Below are 14,729 nucleotides of genomic sequence, written 5' to 3' on the forward strand. Positions count from 1 at the left end.
TACGTCTGATTGGTGTACCTGAAAATGACAGGGAGAATGGAACCAAGTTGGAAAACACTCTGCAAGATATTATCCAGGAGAACTTCCCCAATCTAGCAAGGCAGGCCAACATTCAGATTCAGGAAATAAAGAGAACGCCACAAAGATACTCCTCGAGAAGAGCAACTCCAAGACACATAATTGTCAGATTCACCAAAGTTGAAATGAAGGAAAAAATGTTAAGCGCGGCCAGAGAGAAAGGTCGGGTTACCCACAAAGGGAAGCCCATCAGACTAACAGCTGATCTCTCAGCAGAAACTCTACAAGCCAGAAGAGAGTGGGGGCTGATATTCAACATTCTTAAAGAAAAGAATTTTCAACCCAGAATTTCATATCCAGCCAAACTAAGCTTCATAAGTGAAGGAGAAATAAAATCCTTTACAGACAAGCAAATGCTGAGTGATTTTGTCACCACCAGGCCTGCCCTAAAAGAGCTCCTGAAGGAAGCACTAAACATGGAAAGGAACAAGGGGTACCAGCCACTGCAAAAACATGCCAAATTGTAAAGACCATCGAGGCTAGGAAGAAACTGCATCAACTAACAAGCAAAATAACCAGCTAACATCATAATGACAGGATCAAATTCACACATAACAATATTAACTTTAAATGTAAATGGGCTAAATGCTCCAATTAAAAGACACAGACTGGCAAACTGGATAAGGAGTCAAGACCCATCAGTGTGCTGTATTCAGGAAACCCATCTCATGTGCAGAGACACACATAGACTCAAAATAAAGGGATGGAGGAAGATCTATCAAGCAAATGGAAAACAAAAAAAGGCAGGGGTTGCAATCCTAGTCTCTGATAAAATAGACTTTAAACCAACAAAGATCAAAAAAGACAAAGAAGGCCATTACATAATGGTAAAGGGATCAATTCAACAAGAAGAGCTAACTATCCTAAATATATATGCACCCAACACAGGAGCACCCAGATTCATAAAGCAAGTCCTGAGTGACCTACAAAGGGACTTAAACTCCCACAGAATAATAATGGGAGATTTTAACACCCCACTGTCAACATTAGACAGATCAACGAGACAGAAAGTTAACAAGGATATCCAGGAATTGAACTCAGCTCTGCACAAAGTGGACCTAATAGACATCTACAGAACTCTCCACCCCAAATCAACAGAATATACATTTTTTTCAGCACCACACCACACCTATTCCAAAATTGACCACATAGTTGGAAGTAAAGCTCTCCTCAGCAAATGTAAAAGAACAGAAATTATAACAAACTGTCTCTCAGACCACAGTGCAATCAAACTAGAACTCAGGATTAAGAAACTCACTCAAAACCGCTCAACTACATGGAAACTGAACAACCTGCTCCTGAATGACTACTGGGTACATAATGAAATGAAGGCAGAAATAAAGATGTTCTTTGAAACCAACGAGAACAAAGACACAATATACCAGAATCTCTGGGACACATTCAAAGCAGTGTGTAGAGGGAAATTTATAGCACTAAATGCCCACAAGAGAAAGCAGGAAAGATCCAAAATTGACACCCTAACATCACAATTAAAAGAACTAGAAAAGCAAGAGCAAACACATTCAAAAGCTAGCAGAAGGCTAGAAATAACTAAAATCAGAGCAGAACTGAAGGAAATAGAGACACAAAAAACCCTTCAAAAAATTAATGAATCCAGGAGCTGGTTTTTTGAAAAGATCAACAAAATTGATAGACTGCTAGCAAGACTAATAAAGAAGAAAAGAGAGAAGAATCAGATAGATGCAATAAAAAATGAAAAAGGGGTTATCACCACCGATCCCACAGAAATACAATCTACCATCAGAGAATACTATAAACACCTCTATGCAAATAAACTAGAAAATCTAGAAGAAATGGATAAATTCCTCGACAAATACACCCTCCCAAGACTAAACCAGGAAGAAGTTGAATCTCTGAATAGACCAATAACAGGCTCTGAAATTGTGGCAATAATCAATAGCTTACCAACCAAAAAGAGTCCAGGACCTGATGGATTCACAGCCGAATTCTACCAGAGGTACAAGGAGGAACTGGTACCATTCCCTCTGAAACTATTCCAATCAATAGAAAAAGAGGGAATCCTCCCTAACACATTTTATGAGGCCAGCATCATCCTGATACCAAAGCCTGGCAGAGACATAACCAAAAAAGAGAATTTCAGACCAATATCCTTGATGAACATTGATGCAAAAATGCTCAATAAAATACTGGCAAACCGAATCCAGCAGCACATCAAAAAGCTTATACACCATGATCAAGTGGGCTTCATTCCTGGGATGCAAGGCTGGTTCAACATATGCAAATCAATAAATGTAATCCAGCATATAAACAGAACCAAAGACAAAAACCACATGATTATCTCAATAGATGCAGAAAAGGCCTTTGACAAAATTCAACAACCCTTCATGCTAAAAACTCTCAATAAATTAGGTATTGATGGGACGTATCTCAAAATAATAAGAGCTATCTATGACAAACCCACAGCCGATATCATACTGAATGGGCAAAAACTGGAAGCATTCCCTTTGAAAACTGGCACAAGACAGGGATGCCCTCTCTCAACACTCCTATTCAACATAGTGCTGGAAGTTCTGGCCAGGGCAATCAGGCAGGAGAAGGAAATAAAGGGTATTCAATTAGGAAAAGAGGAAGTCAAATTGTCCCTGTTTGCAGATGACATGATTGTATATCTAGAAAACCCCATTGTCTCAGCCCAAAATCTCCTTAAGCTGATTAGCAACTTCAGCAAAGTCTCAGGATACAAAATCAATGTACAAAAATCACAAGCATTCTTGTACACCAATCACAGACAAACAGAGAGCCAAATCATGAGTGAACTCCCATTCACAATTGCTTCAAAGAGAATAAAATACCTAGGAATCCAACTTACAAGGGATGTGAAGGACCTCTTCAAGGAGAACTACAAACCACTGCTCAATGAAATAAAAGAGGATACAAACAAATGGAAGAACATTCCATGCTCATGGGTTGGAAGAATCAATATCGTGAAAATGGCCATACTGCCCAAGGTAATTTATAGATTCAATGCCATCCCCATCAAGCTACCAATGACTTTCTTCACAGAATTGGAAAAAACTACTTTAAAGTTCATATGGAACCAAAAGAGAGCCCGCATCGCCAAGTTAATCCTAAGCCAAAAGAACAAAGCTGGAGGCATCACGCTACCTGACTTTAAACTATACTACAAGGCTATAGTAACCAAAACAGCATGGTACTGGTACCACAACAGAGACATAGATCAATGGAACAGAACAGGGCCCTCAGAAATAACGCCGCATATCTACAACTATCTGATCTTTGACAAACCTGACAAAAACAAGAAATGGGGAAAGGATTCCCTATTTAATAAATGGTGCTGGGAAAACTGGCTAGCCATATGTAGAAAGCTGAAACTGGATCCCTTCCTTACACCTTATACAAAAATTAATTCAAGATGGATTAAAGACTTACATGTTAGACCTAAAACCATAAAAAGCCCAGAAGAAAGCCTAGGCAATACCATTCAGGACATAGGCGTGGGCAAGGCCTTCATGTCTAAAACACCAAAAGCAATGGCAACAAAAGCCAAAATTGACAAATGGGATCTAATTAAACTAAAGAGCTTCTGCACAGTGAAAGAAACTACCATCAGAGTGAACAGGCAACTTACAGAATGGGAGAAAATTTTTGCAACCTAATCATCTGACAAAGGGCTAATACCCAGAATCTACAATGAACTCAAACAAATTTACAAGAAAAAAACAAACAACCCCATCAAAAAGTGGGCAAAGGACATGAACAGACACTTCTCAAAAGAAGACATTTATGCAGCCAAAAAACACATGAAAAAATGCTCATCATCACTGGCCATCAGAGAAATGCAAATCAAAACCACAGTGAGATACCATCTCACACCAGTTAGAATGGCCATCATTCAAAAGTCAGGAAACAACAGGTGCTGGACCGGATGTGGAGAAATAGGAACACTTTTACACTGTTGGTGGGACTGTAAACTAGTTCAACCATTGTGGAAGTCAGTGTGGCGATTCCTCGGGGATCTAGAACTAGAAATACCATTTGACCCAGCCATCCCATTACTGGGTATATACCCAAGGGACTATAAATCATGCTGCTATAAAGACACATGCACACGTATGTTTATTGCGGCACTATTCACAGTAGCAAAGACTTGGAACCAACCCAAATGTCCAACAACGATAGACTGGATTAAGAAAATGTGGCACATATACACCATGGAATACTATGCAGCCATAAAAATGATGAGTTCATGTCCTTTGTAGGGACATGGATGAAACTGGAAAACATCATTCTCAGTAAACTATCACAAGGACAAAAAACCAAACACCACATGTCCTCACTCATAGGTGGGAATTGAACAATGAGAACTCATGGACACAGGAAGGGGAACATCACACTCCGGGGACTGTTGTGGGTTGGGGGGAGGGGGGAGGGACAGCATTAGGAGATATACCTAATGCGAAATGATGAGTTAATGGGTGCAGCACACCAACATGGCACATGGATACATATGTAACAAACCTGCACATTGTGCACATGTACCCTAAAACCTAAAGTATAATAATAAAAAAAAGATAGTATTTTGACTTTATATATATATAATATATAAATTATATATATAATATATATTATATATAAATTATATATAATATATATTATATAAATTATATATATAATATATATTATATATAAATTATATATTATATATAATATATATATTATATATAATATAAAATATATATACTATATATAATATAAAATATATATTATATATATTATATATGTTATATATAATATAAAATATATATATTATATATATTATATATATGTTATATATATATAAAATATACATTGGGACAAAAAGAATTGCAAATAATCTGTTACAATAATCATCATATTGCTGGTAGTGGTGCTATTATTCATATTTTGCAATTGTTGTTTGTACATCATGGGATAGAGCAAATGGGTAATTACACTGGTGTCTTATAGAACCGGAATTTTTCATCATGAGAGATAGCTAAGATTTCATCATAGAAATAAGATTGTTGAAATCAAATTAAAACCCTGTAGCCCCAAATCTGATCTGAAGTATCAGTAATCAGTATAAACCAAAACAATCCATTTCTTAGCTGTGCCTATTTAGAAGGCCTAGAAACAATGATCAAACAATGCACACCTCTAACACCCAGATTGGGGTTTCTAAATGCAAATTAGGACTCCCAGAAATATGGGTTGTACGTTAAAAAAAAAAAAGAAGAAGAAAGAAAAAAATCGGGCTTTTTGGAGAAATGGCAGTTCTGGTCCTGAGCAGGAAATATATGAGATGAAATTGAAACCTCCTGTTATATTAAAAAACCAGGAATCCCATTAAGGTTGGGTGGAAAAGATTCAGGAATCATCTTGAATTGGCTCCCAATGGCCAAACAGGACAATTTCAACATCAATAAGGTGAATAAATGAAACACATTGTGTTTCCAATCATGATTTCATAATAATTCTAAGAAAAATGTAAACACATTGGTGACCTCTGGAAGATGCTAGGGAACCAACTCAATATTGTAAACTGGTTTTAAAATGAGAAAGAGAGAATTAAATATTTATTTTGCCTTTCCTATATAAATTATACCATAGAGTATGTAATTGATGAAGGAAAGTGTGTTTTATAAAACTATTCCAAATAACAAAAGGAATATTAAAATTTTAAAGTCATCATTTTATAAACACAAATTAATGGGTCTAGGGCTAAACAATGCTTATTAAGGACTGCCAACCTCACAGTAAGAGAGAAAATCAGACCATTGTGTTCTACCCAATAGAAGTGCATACTACCACCTATAAAACAGGTCAAAAATTCAAACATGAATCTGACCAAACCTCTAGATCAGGAGTTGAGAAAGTTTTCCTTAAAAGGTCTGACAAATATTTTAGACAAATATGGGCCATATGGTCTCTGCTGAAACTACTCAACAATGGCAGCACAGTTTTTGAATGAATGGGCATGGCTGTGCTCCAACAAAACTTCATTCACAAAAGCAGGGGCTGGCCTCAGTTTGTCAATCCTGACCTAAAATCGAGATCTAACTTTTAATTTGTATTATACAGAAAATACAAGGAAAAGATGAATATGTTAAGTCAGTGGTCCCTAACCTTTTGGTACCAGGGACCTGTTTATAGAAGACAATTTTTCCATGGACCTGGCAGGGGTTTCAGGATAATTCAAGTGCATTACATTTATGATGCACTTTATTTCTATTATTAGCACATTGTAAAATATAATGAACTAATTATACAACCCACCATAGTGTAGAATCAGTGGGAGCCCTGAGCTTGCTTTCCTGCAAGTAGATGGCCCCACCTGAGGGTGATGGGAAACAGTGACAGATTATCAGGCATTAGATTCTCATAAGGAGCACACTACCTAGACCCTTTGCATGAGCAGTTTGCAATAGGGTTCATGCCCCTATTAGACTCTAATGCTGCCACTGATCTAACAGGAGGCAGAGCTTAGGTGGTAACGCAAGCGATGGGGAGCAGCTGTAAATACAGATGAAGCTTTGTTTGCTCACCCGCTGCTCACATCCTGCTGTGTGGTCTGGTTCCTAACAGGCCATGGACTGGTACTCCCGTATTAAATGATACCACAGGAAGGCAATCAATTTGCCTTTCCAGGTTTTCACCACTGCCCCTCACTCTGCCTGGAATCCTCCTCTCACAGATGCACACATGGCTCATTCCCTGACTTCCTTGAGGTCTACTTTCAAAGTCCAGACTGAACGAAACTGTTCGATAAAGAGTAGCTGGTGTCTTCAACAACAGCAACAAAACTGCAAGAAATAGAAAGTTGGAAAGGAAACGCGTATCTTAAAAGAAATATAAAATTTGTATCAAGAAATCAAAATATTTGGGCTTTATTTAAGTTTCAATGTTAATGCTTTTTTTTTTTTTTTTTTTGAGACAGAGTCTCACTCTGTTGCCCAGGTTGGCATGCAATGGCATGGGCTCAGCTCACTGCAACCTCCACCTCGCGGGTTCATGTGATTCTCCTACCTCAGCCTCCCGAATAGCTAGGACTGCAGGCATGCACCATCACTCCCAGCCAATTTTTGTATTTTTAGTAGAGTATTGCCATGTTGGTCAGTCTGGTCTCAAACTCCTGACCTCAAGTGATCCACCTGCCTTGGCCTCCCAAAGTACTGGGATTACAGGTGTGAACCGCCATGCCTGGCCCAATGTTAACACATTTTGAAAAATAAGACAATCATGGAAATAAATGATGACACTAAGGAATTATTCTTTTAGGTGTGATAATGGTGACTTGCAGTTATGTTTTTAAAAGACTTCATCTCTTTAGAGATATATATTTAAATACTTACAGATGAAAAGACATGATGTCTGCTGTTTGCTTCAAAATAACCTTGGGTGGGGAAGAGTGGGGCTACAGGTGAAATAAGATAGACCTGGAGTTGACTATTTTGGGGATTGGGGAATGGCTACATGGGGGTTCATTGTACTATTCTGTCTACTTTTGCATATGTTTAACATTTTCAGTAATTAAGAATTAAAATAACAAACACAAAAAATATACCTTAGAATCGGTGGCAGGGATTAAAAATGTAGGTATAGATGAAGAAAAACAGGTTGAGTTAGCTAAAGAGGAGAGTCTCTTGGGGCAATTAAGAGGCATTATGGTGATGAGATTTCACCTGCTTTTCCCTTAGTGTTAGAATAAAAAAGTTGAAGCGAATCAGATCCACTCTAATGTCTCTGAGTAAACCCATCCCCTCCCCAAATCTTTCAGAAGGGAAGGAATTCGAAGAGGTCCAGAGCTTGGGGCTGAGGGTTCAGGGCACTGCCAGCTGCTCACTAGTATCTGATGCCCCTTCTTCTTTGTACAGAATCTTGATTTCTTCAGAGACGCCAGTGCCCATTTAAAAATAGCCAGCCCTTCAGACCTCCCGGTAGTTAGGTCTGGAAGTCAGGGCTCCCACTGATTCTACATTACGGTGGGTTGTATAATTATTTCATTATATATTTAAATGTACTAATAATAGAAATAAAGTGCATAATAAATGTAATGCCCTTGAATTATCTTGAAACCCCTGCCAGGTCCATGGAAAAATTGTCTTCTACAAAACAGGTCCTGGTACCAAAAGGTTAGAGACTACTGATTTAACTAGGCTGGCCGCTAAAATATAAATAGAAGTCTAGGGCTTCCAGAAAATATATGGTTTTATAAACTAAAAGTAGGTTTATCCATTCCAATTTATTATTGCATGGGTGTAATTATGGTGCCTGGAGTAGTAGTGGCAATCTTGTAGCCATAAGGATAAAATAACACACCATGACAGGGGCAGGCAGTGATAGGGAGACAGAGACCAACCATGGGACATCATAGAGTCACTGCCCCAGAGCTGGACTACCTACCTGTACTTTGTGTTTCATAGAAAAAATAAACCACTACATGGTTAAACTGCTATACTAAGGCTTCTGCTACATGTGGCCAAACATAAGTAACTAGTCACTAATATCTGAAACCCAAAACATCCAAAATGAAACTCCTGATCTCCTCTAATCCATCTTCTCATTGTCCTTTCACAGATCACTAAACAGCAGCACCTGTGTTTAATTTTTTGTCTTTTTCAGACCAAAAATTTCAACTCCTCTTTCTCCTTACTCAATCCATCAGCCAAGCCTGTTGGGTTCTTCCTTTGAGGTGTGTTCAGAATGGAACCTGTTCTCAGTAGCTCCATAGCTTCTACCAGCCTTGTCTGGGCCACCACCATCTTTCCTGTGGTCTACTTCAGTGGCCTCCTGATTGGTCTGCTGCTTCAATCTTTGCCTCCCAACGTCTGTTCTCCACCATCTATCAGAGGGTTCCTTTTGAAATTTAAGTCACATCATAGCAATCTTCTGTAGAGAATACAAAATGCCTTCCCACCTCACTGCAAATAAGATCTAAAGTTCTACTCCTGGCCCATCAGTTCTTACATGACCTGAGCTGTCATTCACTGAGCTCCCATCATTCTGGCTTCCTTGATTGCCAGGTGTGTCCCTGGCCGATGGATGAATTGAGTACTCAGACATAGGTAAGCAGTGTAAGAACAGCTAGGTGACTGCCTGGCGCTAGTGGCCACAGAGCAGCCCTGAGAAGCTGAAGCTGCTTGCTTTTATTTACTGCAGGCATAATGCCGAAAGCCTGGAGCCTACACAATCTGTAAGTGACTAACATTTATTGTTCCTCATTCAGAGAACATCATGTGCGCAGATGTTCAAATGTCAGCTCCTGGACAACTTCAAACAAACAAGCTTGATCAAGACAAATTCCCCTACACTCCCTTGTACCTAATCCTTGCCCTCTGCCTCAGGGTCACAGAACAGCTGCCTTCAGCTATTCTCCCCTGGAGCTTTGCAGAGCCTTCTGACCTTACAGAAGGGCCACTCTCTTTCCCTTGGAATGTACCAAGCAGGCTTCCCTTCCAGGTTTTTTCACCCTCTCTCCTCACTCTGCCTGGAATCTTCCTCTCACAGATGCCCACATGGCTCATTCCCTCACTTCCTTGAGGTCTCATTTCAAGTGCCACCTACCAGACAAGCCTTCCAAGCTGGCCATGGGCTTGTTTGCATTCATCTCCATTCCCCTTTCATCTTGGTCATCCTCTGTGTTGCAGAAAACTGCATTTCTGTGGCTCCCCTGTTCCCTGGATCCTGGTGGGTTCAGCCCATGGGAGGCAGAGGTAGAAGACTGAAACCAGGAAGGAAGAGGGAAGGAGGCTAAGTGTTTGCTTCTCTCTTCAGGCTGTATTTCTGGTCCACAGTGTCTTCTCTGAGACTCCAGCTTCTAGCAGACAGACTTTTCATCTGTGGTTCCAGCTCCTGCTGGGAAAGCTTAGCATGGCTCCAGCTTCTACCAGGTGGCTGCAGCACCTGGACTCCAGTCATACCACCAGCTCCCTCTGCTGGTTCTGCTGTTGCTGATCTCTGGGTTACTTGCTGTCCCCTGTGTGTATTTTCAGCCCCTCTATCATGGGTATAGTCAATTCCCCATACTAAATCCCTTCTGCTAGCAACGCCAACAAATCCTGACCAATCCAACTTGGCCTGATAGGACTTCCCTGAACACCTTAAATAAAATAGCCTCCATCAGCCTTCCTATTGTCATGCTATCCACTTCTATTATTATCTTTCATGGATCTTAGCAATACCTGATAGAGTACATATATATTCGTTTCCTTAATTGCCTATCTCTTCCCTGGAATACAAACCTCATGATGGCATGATTTGCCTGCCTCGATCTCTGCTAGACCCCTATTGTCCAGAATGAGGCGTGACCAACAGTAGGTGCTCACGCAAACAAACAAATATTCTGATGAGTACTCTCTATGTTCTATGTAGTAGACATGGAGATGAAGTGGTGAGTAAGACAAGCTTTTCTATTCAGCTTTGGCCACATGAGGGAATGGCAGTGAGGGCCCAGCCTCTCTTGTGTCTTGGTGCATTTTAATCATCCTACTTTTGATTTGTGGTGGTTCCAAACTGAGTGGAAAATCACCTGTATTGAAATGGAAGCTCGTTGAAGAGGGGGACCAACTCTATTGTTTATCCTGAGTCAGACTCCCTAAGAGGGGAACAGACACTCACCTGACATGGAGTGGGATCTTGGGCACCTTCTTAGAGACCTTGAACCGGTCTCTGTCCCCATAGATGTCAGTGAAGTACACTCCAGCCACACTTGTCACCTTGTTCCCAGGGAACCTGGAGAGCACCTTGTCAGGTCCGTGCTGGCTGGCCCAGTACCAGGCCTGGCCCCCGATTAACAAGCCCCCTCCATGTTTCACAAACTGGATCAGCATTGCAGTCATGGTGTCATTGTAGGCATTGATGCAGTAAACCCCTAGGGGCTCTCCTGGTTCTGGCTTGACCTGTGCCTCAAGCCCAGCATCCTGCAGGATGTTTACTAGAGGTGCCAGGGATGGATGCACTCCCACGGGAGCCCCAGGGCAGGGACAGAGCCAGCTCACTGCATTGAGGAGAAATGGAGCCAAGCCAGCATGCAACAGGTAGCCCTCATGGGACACAACCACGAGGTGGCCTCGGCCGTAGGAGGAGGCAGCAATGAGCACCTGGCCCTTGTCATTCACCATCACGGGGAAGGCGGCCTCTCCAATAAGAAGGAGTTCACTGGGGACGGGGCCTCTGGGGACATCCCAGCGTGTCACTCCATCCATGAGGGCCTCAAACGCAGCAGCAGCAGTGGTCGCCATGGTGCTATCAGCTGCTGCAGGGGGAAGCAAAGACTTTCATGTATTTAAGAGATACTGATATGCACTGCTGGTCAGAACAGATGAAGGAACAGGTGAAAAAAGCAAACACCTCCAAATTTTACTGGATTCCCCATTGTGGGCCAAGCACTGTTCTAGCACTGGGAGTACAGCAAGAAACAAAACAGATAAGGTTTCCCTTTTTGTGATCTGAATACTTTAGAAGGAGAAAGATAATGAATAAATAGGTAGATAAACAGATAAATAAAATGCAACAATCACTATGATGAAAATAAAACACGATGATGTGACATGGAGGAACTGGAAGACTACCTTAGATTGGGTGATAGGAAAGGACTCTGAGAAAGTGGCATTGAAGCTGAAACCTGAAATGCAGTGAGCAAAGGGCATTCCAGCAACAAGACCGCTTTGGGGTGGCTGAGAGCCAGGAGCAAGGAGGAGCAGGACCCCAGGAGGAGGGAGGGACAGGCTAGATCCTGTGGGGCCGGTAAATGAAGGTGATAGTTAAGTTCGTGTGCCTGAGTTGACACAGTGCTTGATTTTTTTGAACAGAAAGGTCATAGACCTGTCAAAACATGCCTTTCTTCTGACAGCTTTGCTAGGTTGGAAAGTGCCCCCTAATTTATCAAATCTGCCCTAATGGAGAGGACTCTCCTCTATTTGGTAGTATTATGCAGTTTCCGGAGGTCTTTTAAAATTGGCTGTGCCTAGCACTGAGCCTATTTGTCCCTTTAAGCAGCCCCTCTTGGATAAATGACTTCAGTCTCGGTTTCCCCATCTACAAAAAGAGAATAATACAGCCCTGGGAAGATTGTTTTTGAAGATTAAAGGAATATGGATAGGCCAGGCGCAGTGGCTTATGTCTGTAATCCCAGCACTTTAGGAGGCTGAGGCCGGTGGATCACCTGAGCTCAGGAGTTTGAGACCAGCCTGGCCAACATGGCGAAACCTCGTCTCTACTAAATCTACAAAAAATAGCTGGGCATGGTGGTGTGCACCTGTAATCCCAGCCACTTGGGGAGGCTGAGTCATGAGAATTTCTTGAACCCTGATGGTTGGGGGCGGAGGTAGCAGTGAGCCGATATCGCACCAGTGGACTCTAGCCTGTGCGAAAGAACAAGACTCTGCCTCAAAAAATAAAATAAAATAAAGTAAAATAAAATAAAGCAAAGAGTATGTCTAAAAATGCCTTGTCTGGGGTTGGTACACATACAGTGAGCACGGAATAAAAGAGAGTGTCCGTCCCTTTGCTGTCCTTTCTAGTTTCCGGGATTGACGAGGGCAGCGTTGTAGACTGCAGTCCTGCAGTAGTCCCCTGGCTGCCTGTGCCGCCTCCCTTTGCGCATCTCTGACGAGCCCACTGTAAGGGACTTTCCTGTGTGCTCTGATGGCTTCTCACCTCTGCAGGTGCACAAGGCAGCTCTGAAGTAGCAGTGAGTTGACACTAGGATGAGCTTCGCCCCGTAGAGCGGGGATTCATAGAAAAGTGCCCCGTGGCTTTCCCGAGGTGCCCATCAGAGGTCCTCGGAAGGCACCCGGAGGAAAGGAGCGCCATGTGGAAGACCCTCAGCCACATGCTTCTCCTGGCTTTCCCTTTTTCCTTGTCTCATTCTCTCCACTTCCTCATTTGGGCTTTTTGGTCTTACTTACCCCCAAAAAATTACCTGCAGGTAAGCCCTTGCATAAGGCTTTGCTTTAGGGGAGAATCTAAACTAAAACACACACCAAGCCCTTGAGCCACACGTGCCTTCCTTTCTCCTTCCTGCTTCCATATGCAGTCAACCACCTCATTTTGTTAATCTCTCACCATCTCTCTCAAACATCAGTCCCTTTAGTTGGCAATCATTCTAGACTAAACCAATCTGGTTTTACTCCCCAGGATGTATTCTCATCCACAATCGTCCTCTGCAAGAACTCTAGCAAGAACCGTTACATTTCGTCCACTCTCTCTAAGGTGAAACTTGCAGAGCGCCTCAGCCTGGCTTCTCCAGGGTCTGGCATGCCAGTGATTACTGGACGTTTTTCCTGCTTTCTTCCACGAAATCTCTCCAAGCTCGGAAAGGTTGGCATTCTGAGCATGCCCTGCATTTCCTGTAGAATTCCATCTCTTCCCCTCTTCCCTTCCTATCCACCACCTTTTTCTTAATACTGCTCGCGGGAAAGAAATTCACAAAAGAGAGCCAATACTCGGCAGAGCATTGAGAATGCGGGTACCTGATGTCAGCCTTAGAAGTTACCAGTGGAAAAAAGCAGCCGAGAGAGATCCGGAAGCCTGAGCTCAAGATCGTGCTAGCTACCTTCCAGAAGACATGCGACGTCTTTCACTTCCGGGGCAGTACCAGTTTGACAGGATAAACAAAAACAGACAGAACACCTCAGATGAGTAATATGTCCCGGAAAGCTGACCCAGCATTCCGCAACGAAATGTGCCCTCGTGCACGCACACACCATGCACATCTTTGTCAAATTCGTAATTTACAAGTTCAAATAGGAGGGAGAAACGTGTTTTAAAACAAACTGCAAATAGCACCAGACTAACAAAACGAAATGAAACCAAAGACCTAGACCTAAGAAGGGAGGGACACCCCCTGACGCCGGGAATGGCTTGGGGCCTCTAGCACTTTGCGGCGACCCCCAGTGCTCTAGGTGCTCAGCTACCGCCCGCACCCCAGGACCCGCTGGGATTGGAAAACTCACCCCTCAGCAGTGCGGATCCCTGGGGACTGACGGACTGACTCTGCAGTGGCGCGCAGGGGACGTGTCGGAGGCGGGGCGGGGCGGTCCCGGAGGCGGGGCGGTCTCGGAGGCGGGGCGGTCTCGGGGGTGGGGGCCGTCCTGGAGGCGGGGCTGTCCTGGGGACGGAGCTGTCTCGGAGGTGGAGCCCTGCGGTCCCGGAGGCGGGTTGTACCGTAGGCGGGGCTCTCTCCTAGGCTGGCCCGTCCGGGAGGAGAGCTGTTCTGGGGGCGGGGCTGTCTCGGAGGCTAGGTGGTCTCGGAAACGGGGCTGTCCCGGAGGCGGGGCACAGGCTGGGGTGAGACGGAGGCCGTCCCTGAGGCGGGCCAGGGGCGCGGCTACCGCTCCCTGAGCCACGCCCGTGGTCTCCCGTTCCATCGGTGGACTCCACCACGGGCCGTGCTGCGGGCTCTCGGGGCACCTACCAGGTGAGCGACCCCGCCTTCCCGGAGGGATGCTTTGGCGTGCATGGGGCCCCAAACCGGCTCCCTCAGAGTCTCTGCGGGTTCTTAGATGCGAGAGGGGACCCAGCCAGTTTGCTGTCGCACTTGATAAGAAAAGCAAACCCTAAGTCTCCAATAAACCATATTTGAGGCGAATAGTTCCCTAATAACAACGTATGCCACGGGGGAGGCCCCG

At 43.3% G+C, this 14,729-nt stretch overlaps 1 protein-coding gene across 4 annotated transcripts in view; it reads right to left on the reverse strand.

Moving 5' to 3' along the window:
- TCAF2 (TRPM8 channel associated factor 2) overlaps window positions 1-14,143 on the reverse strand; it is a 36,640-nt gene extending 22,497 nt beyond the window's left edge. Inside the window, exons 1-3 of one of the 4 annotated variants that reach the window (XM_063642319.1) lie at window positions 14,055-14,143; window positions 13,572-13,681; window positions 10,717-11,353 (exon numbers count right to left, since the gene is read on the reverse strand). In XM_063642319.1, coding sequence (XP_063498389.1) covers window positions 10,717-11,339 — 623 coding nt within the window. In that variant the 5' untranslated portion in view covers window positions 11,340-11,353; window positions 13,572-13,681; window positions 14,055-14,143. Of the gene's footprint in view, window positions 1-10,716; window positions 11,354-13,571; window positions 14,011-14,054 lie in introns of those variants that run through there. The other 3 variants (XM_055284362.2, XM_055284364.2, XM_063642320.1) reach the window with 3 other exon arrangements.
- Window positions 14,144-14,729: the final 586 nt, after the last annotated feature.

The sequence above is a fragment of the Symphalangus syndactylus genome, chromosome 6, assembly GCF_028878055.3.
Source record: "Symphalangus syndactylus isolate Jambi chromosome 6, NHGRI_mSymSyn1-v2.1_pri, whole genome shotgun sequence".
Classification (NCBI taxonomy): domain Eukaryota; kingdom Metazoa; phylum Chordata; class Mammalia; order Primates; family Hylobatidae; genus Symphalangus; species Symphalangus syndactylus.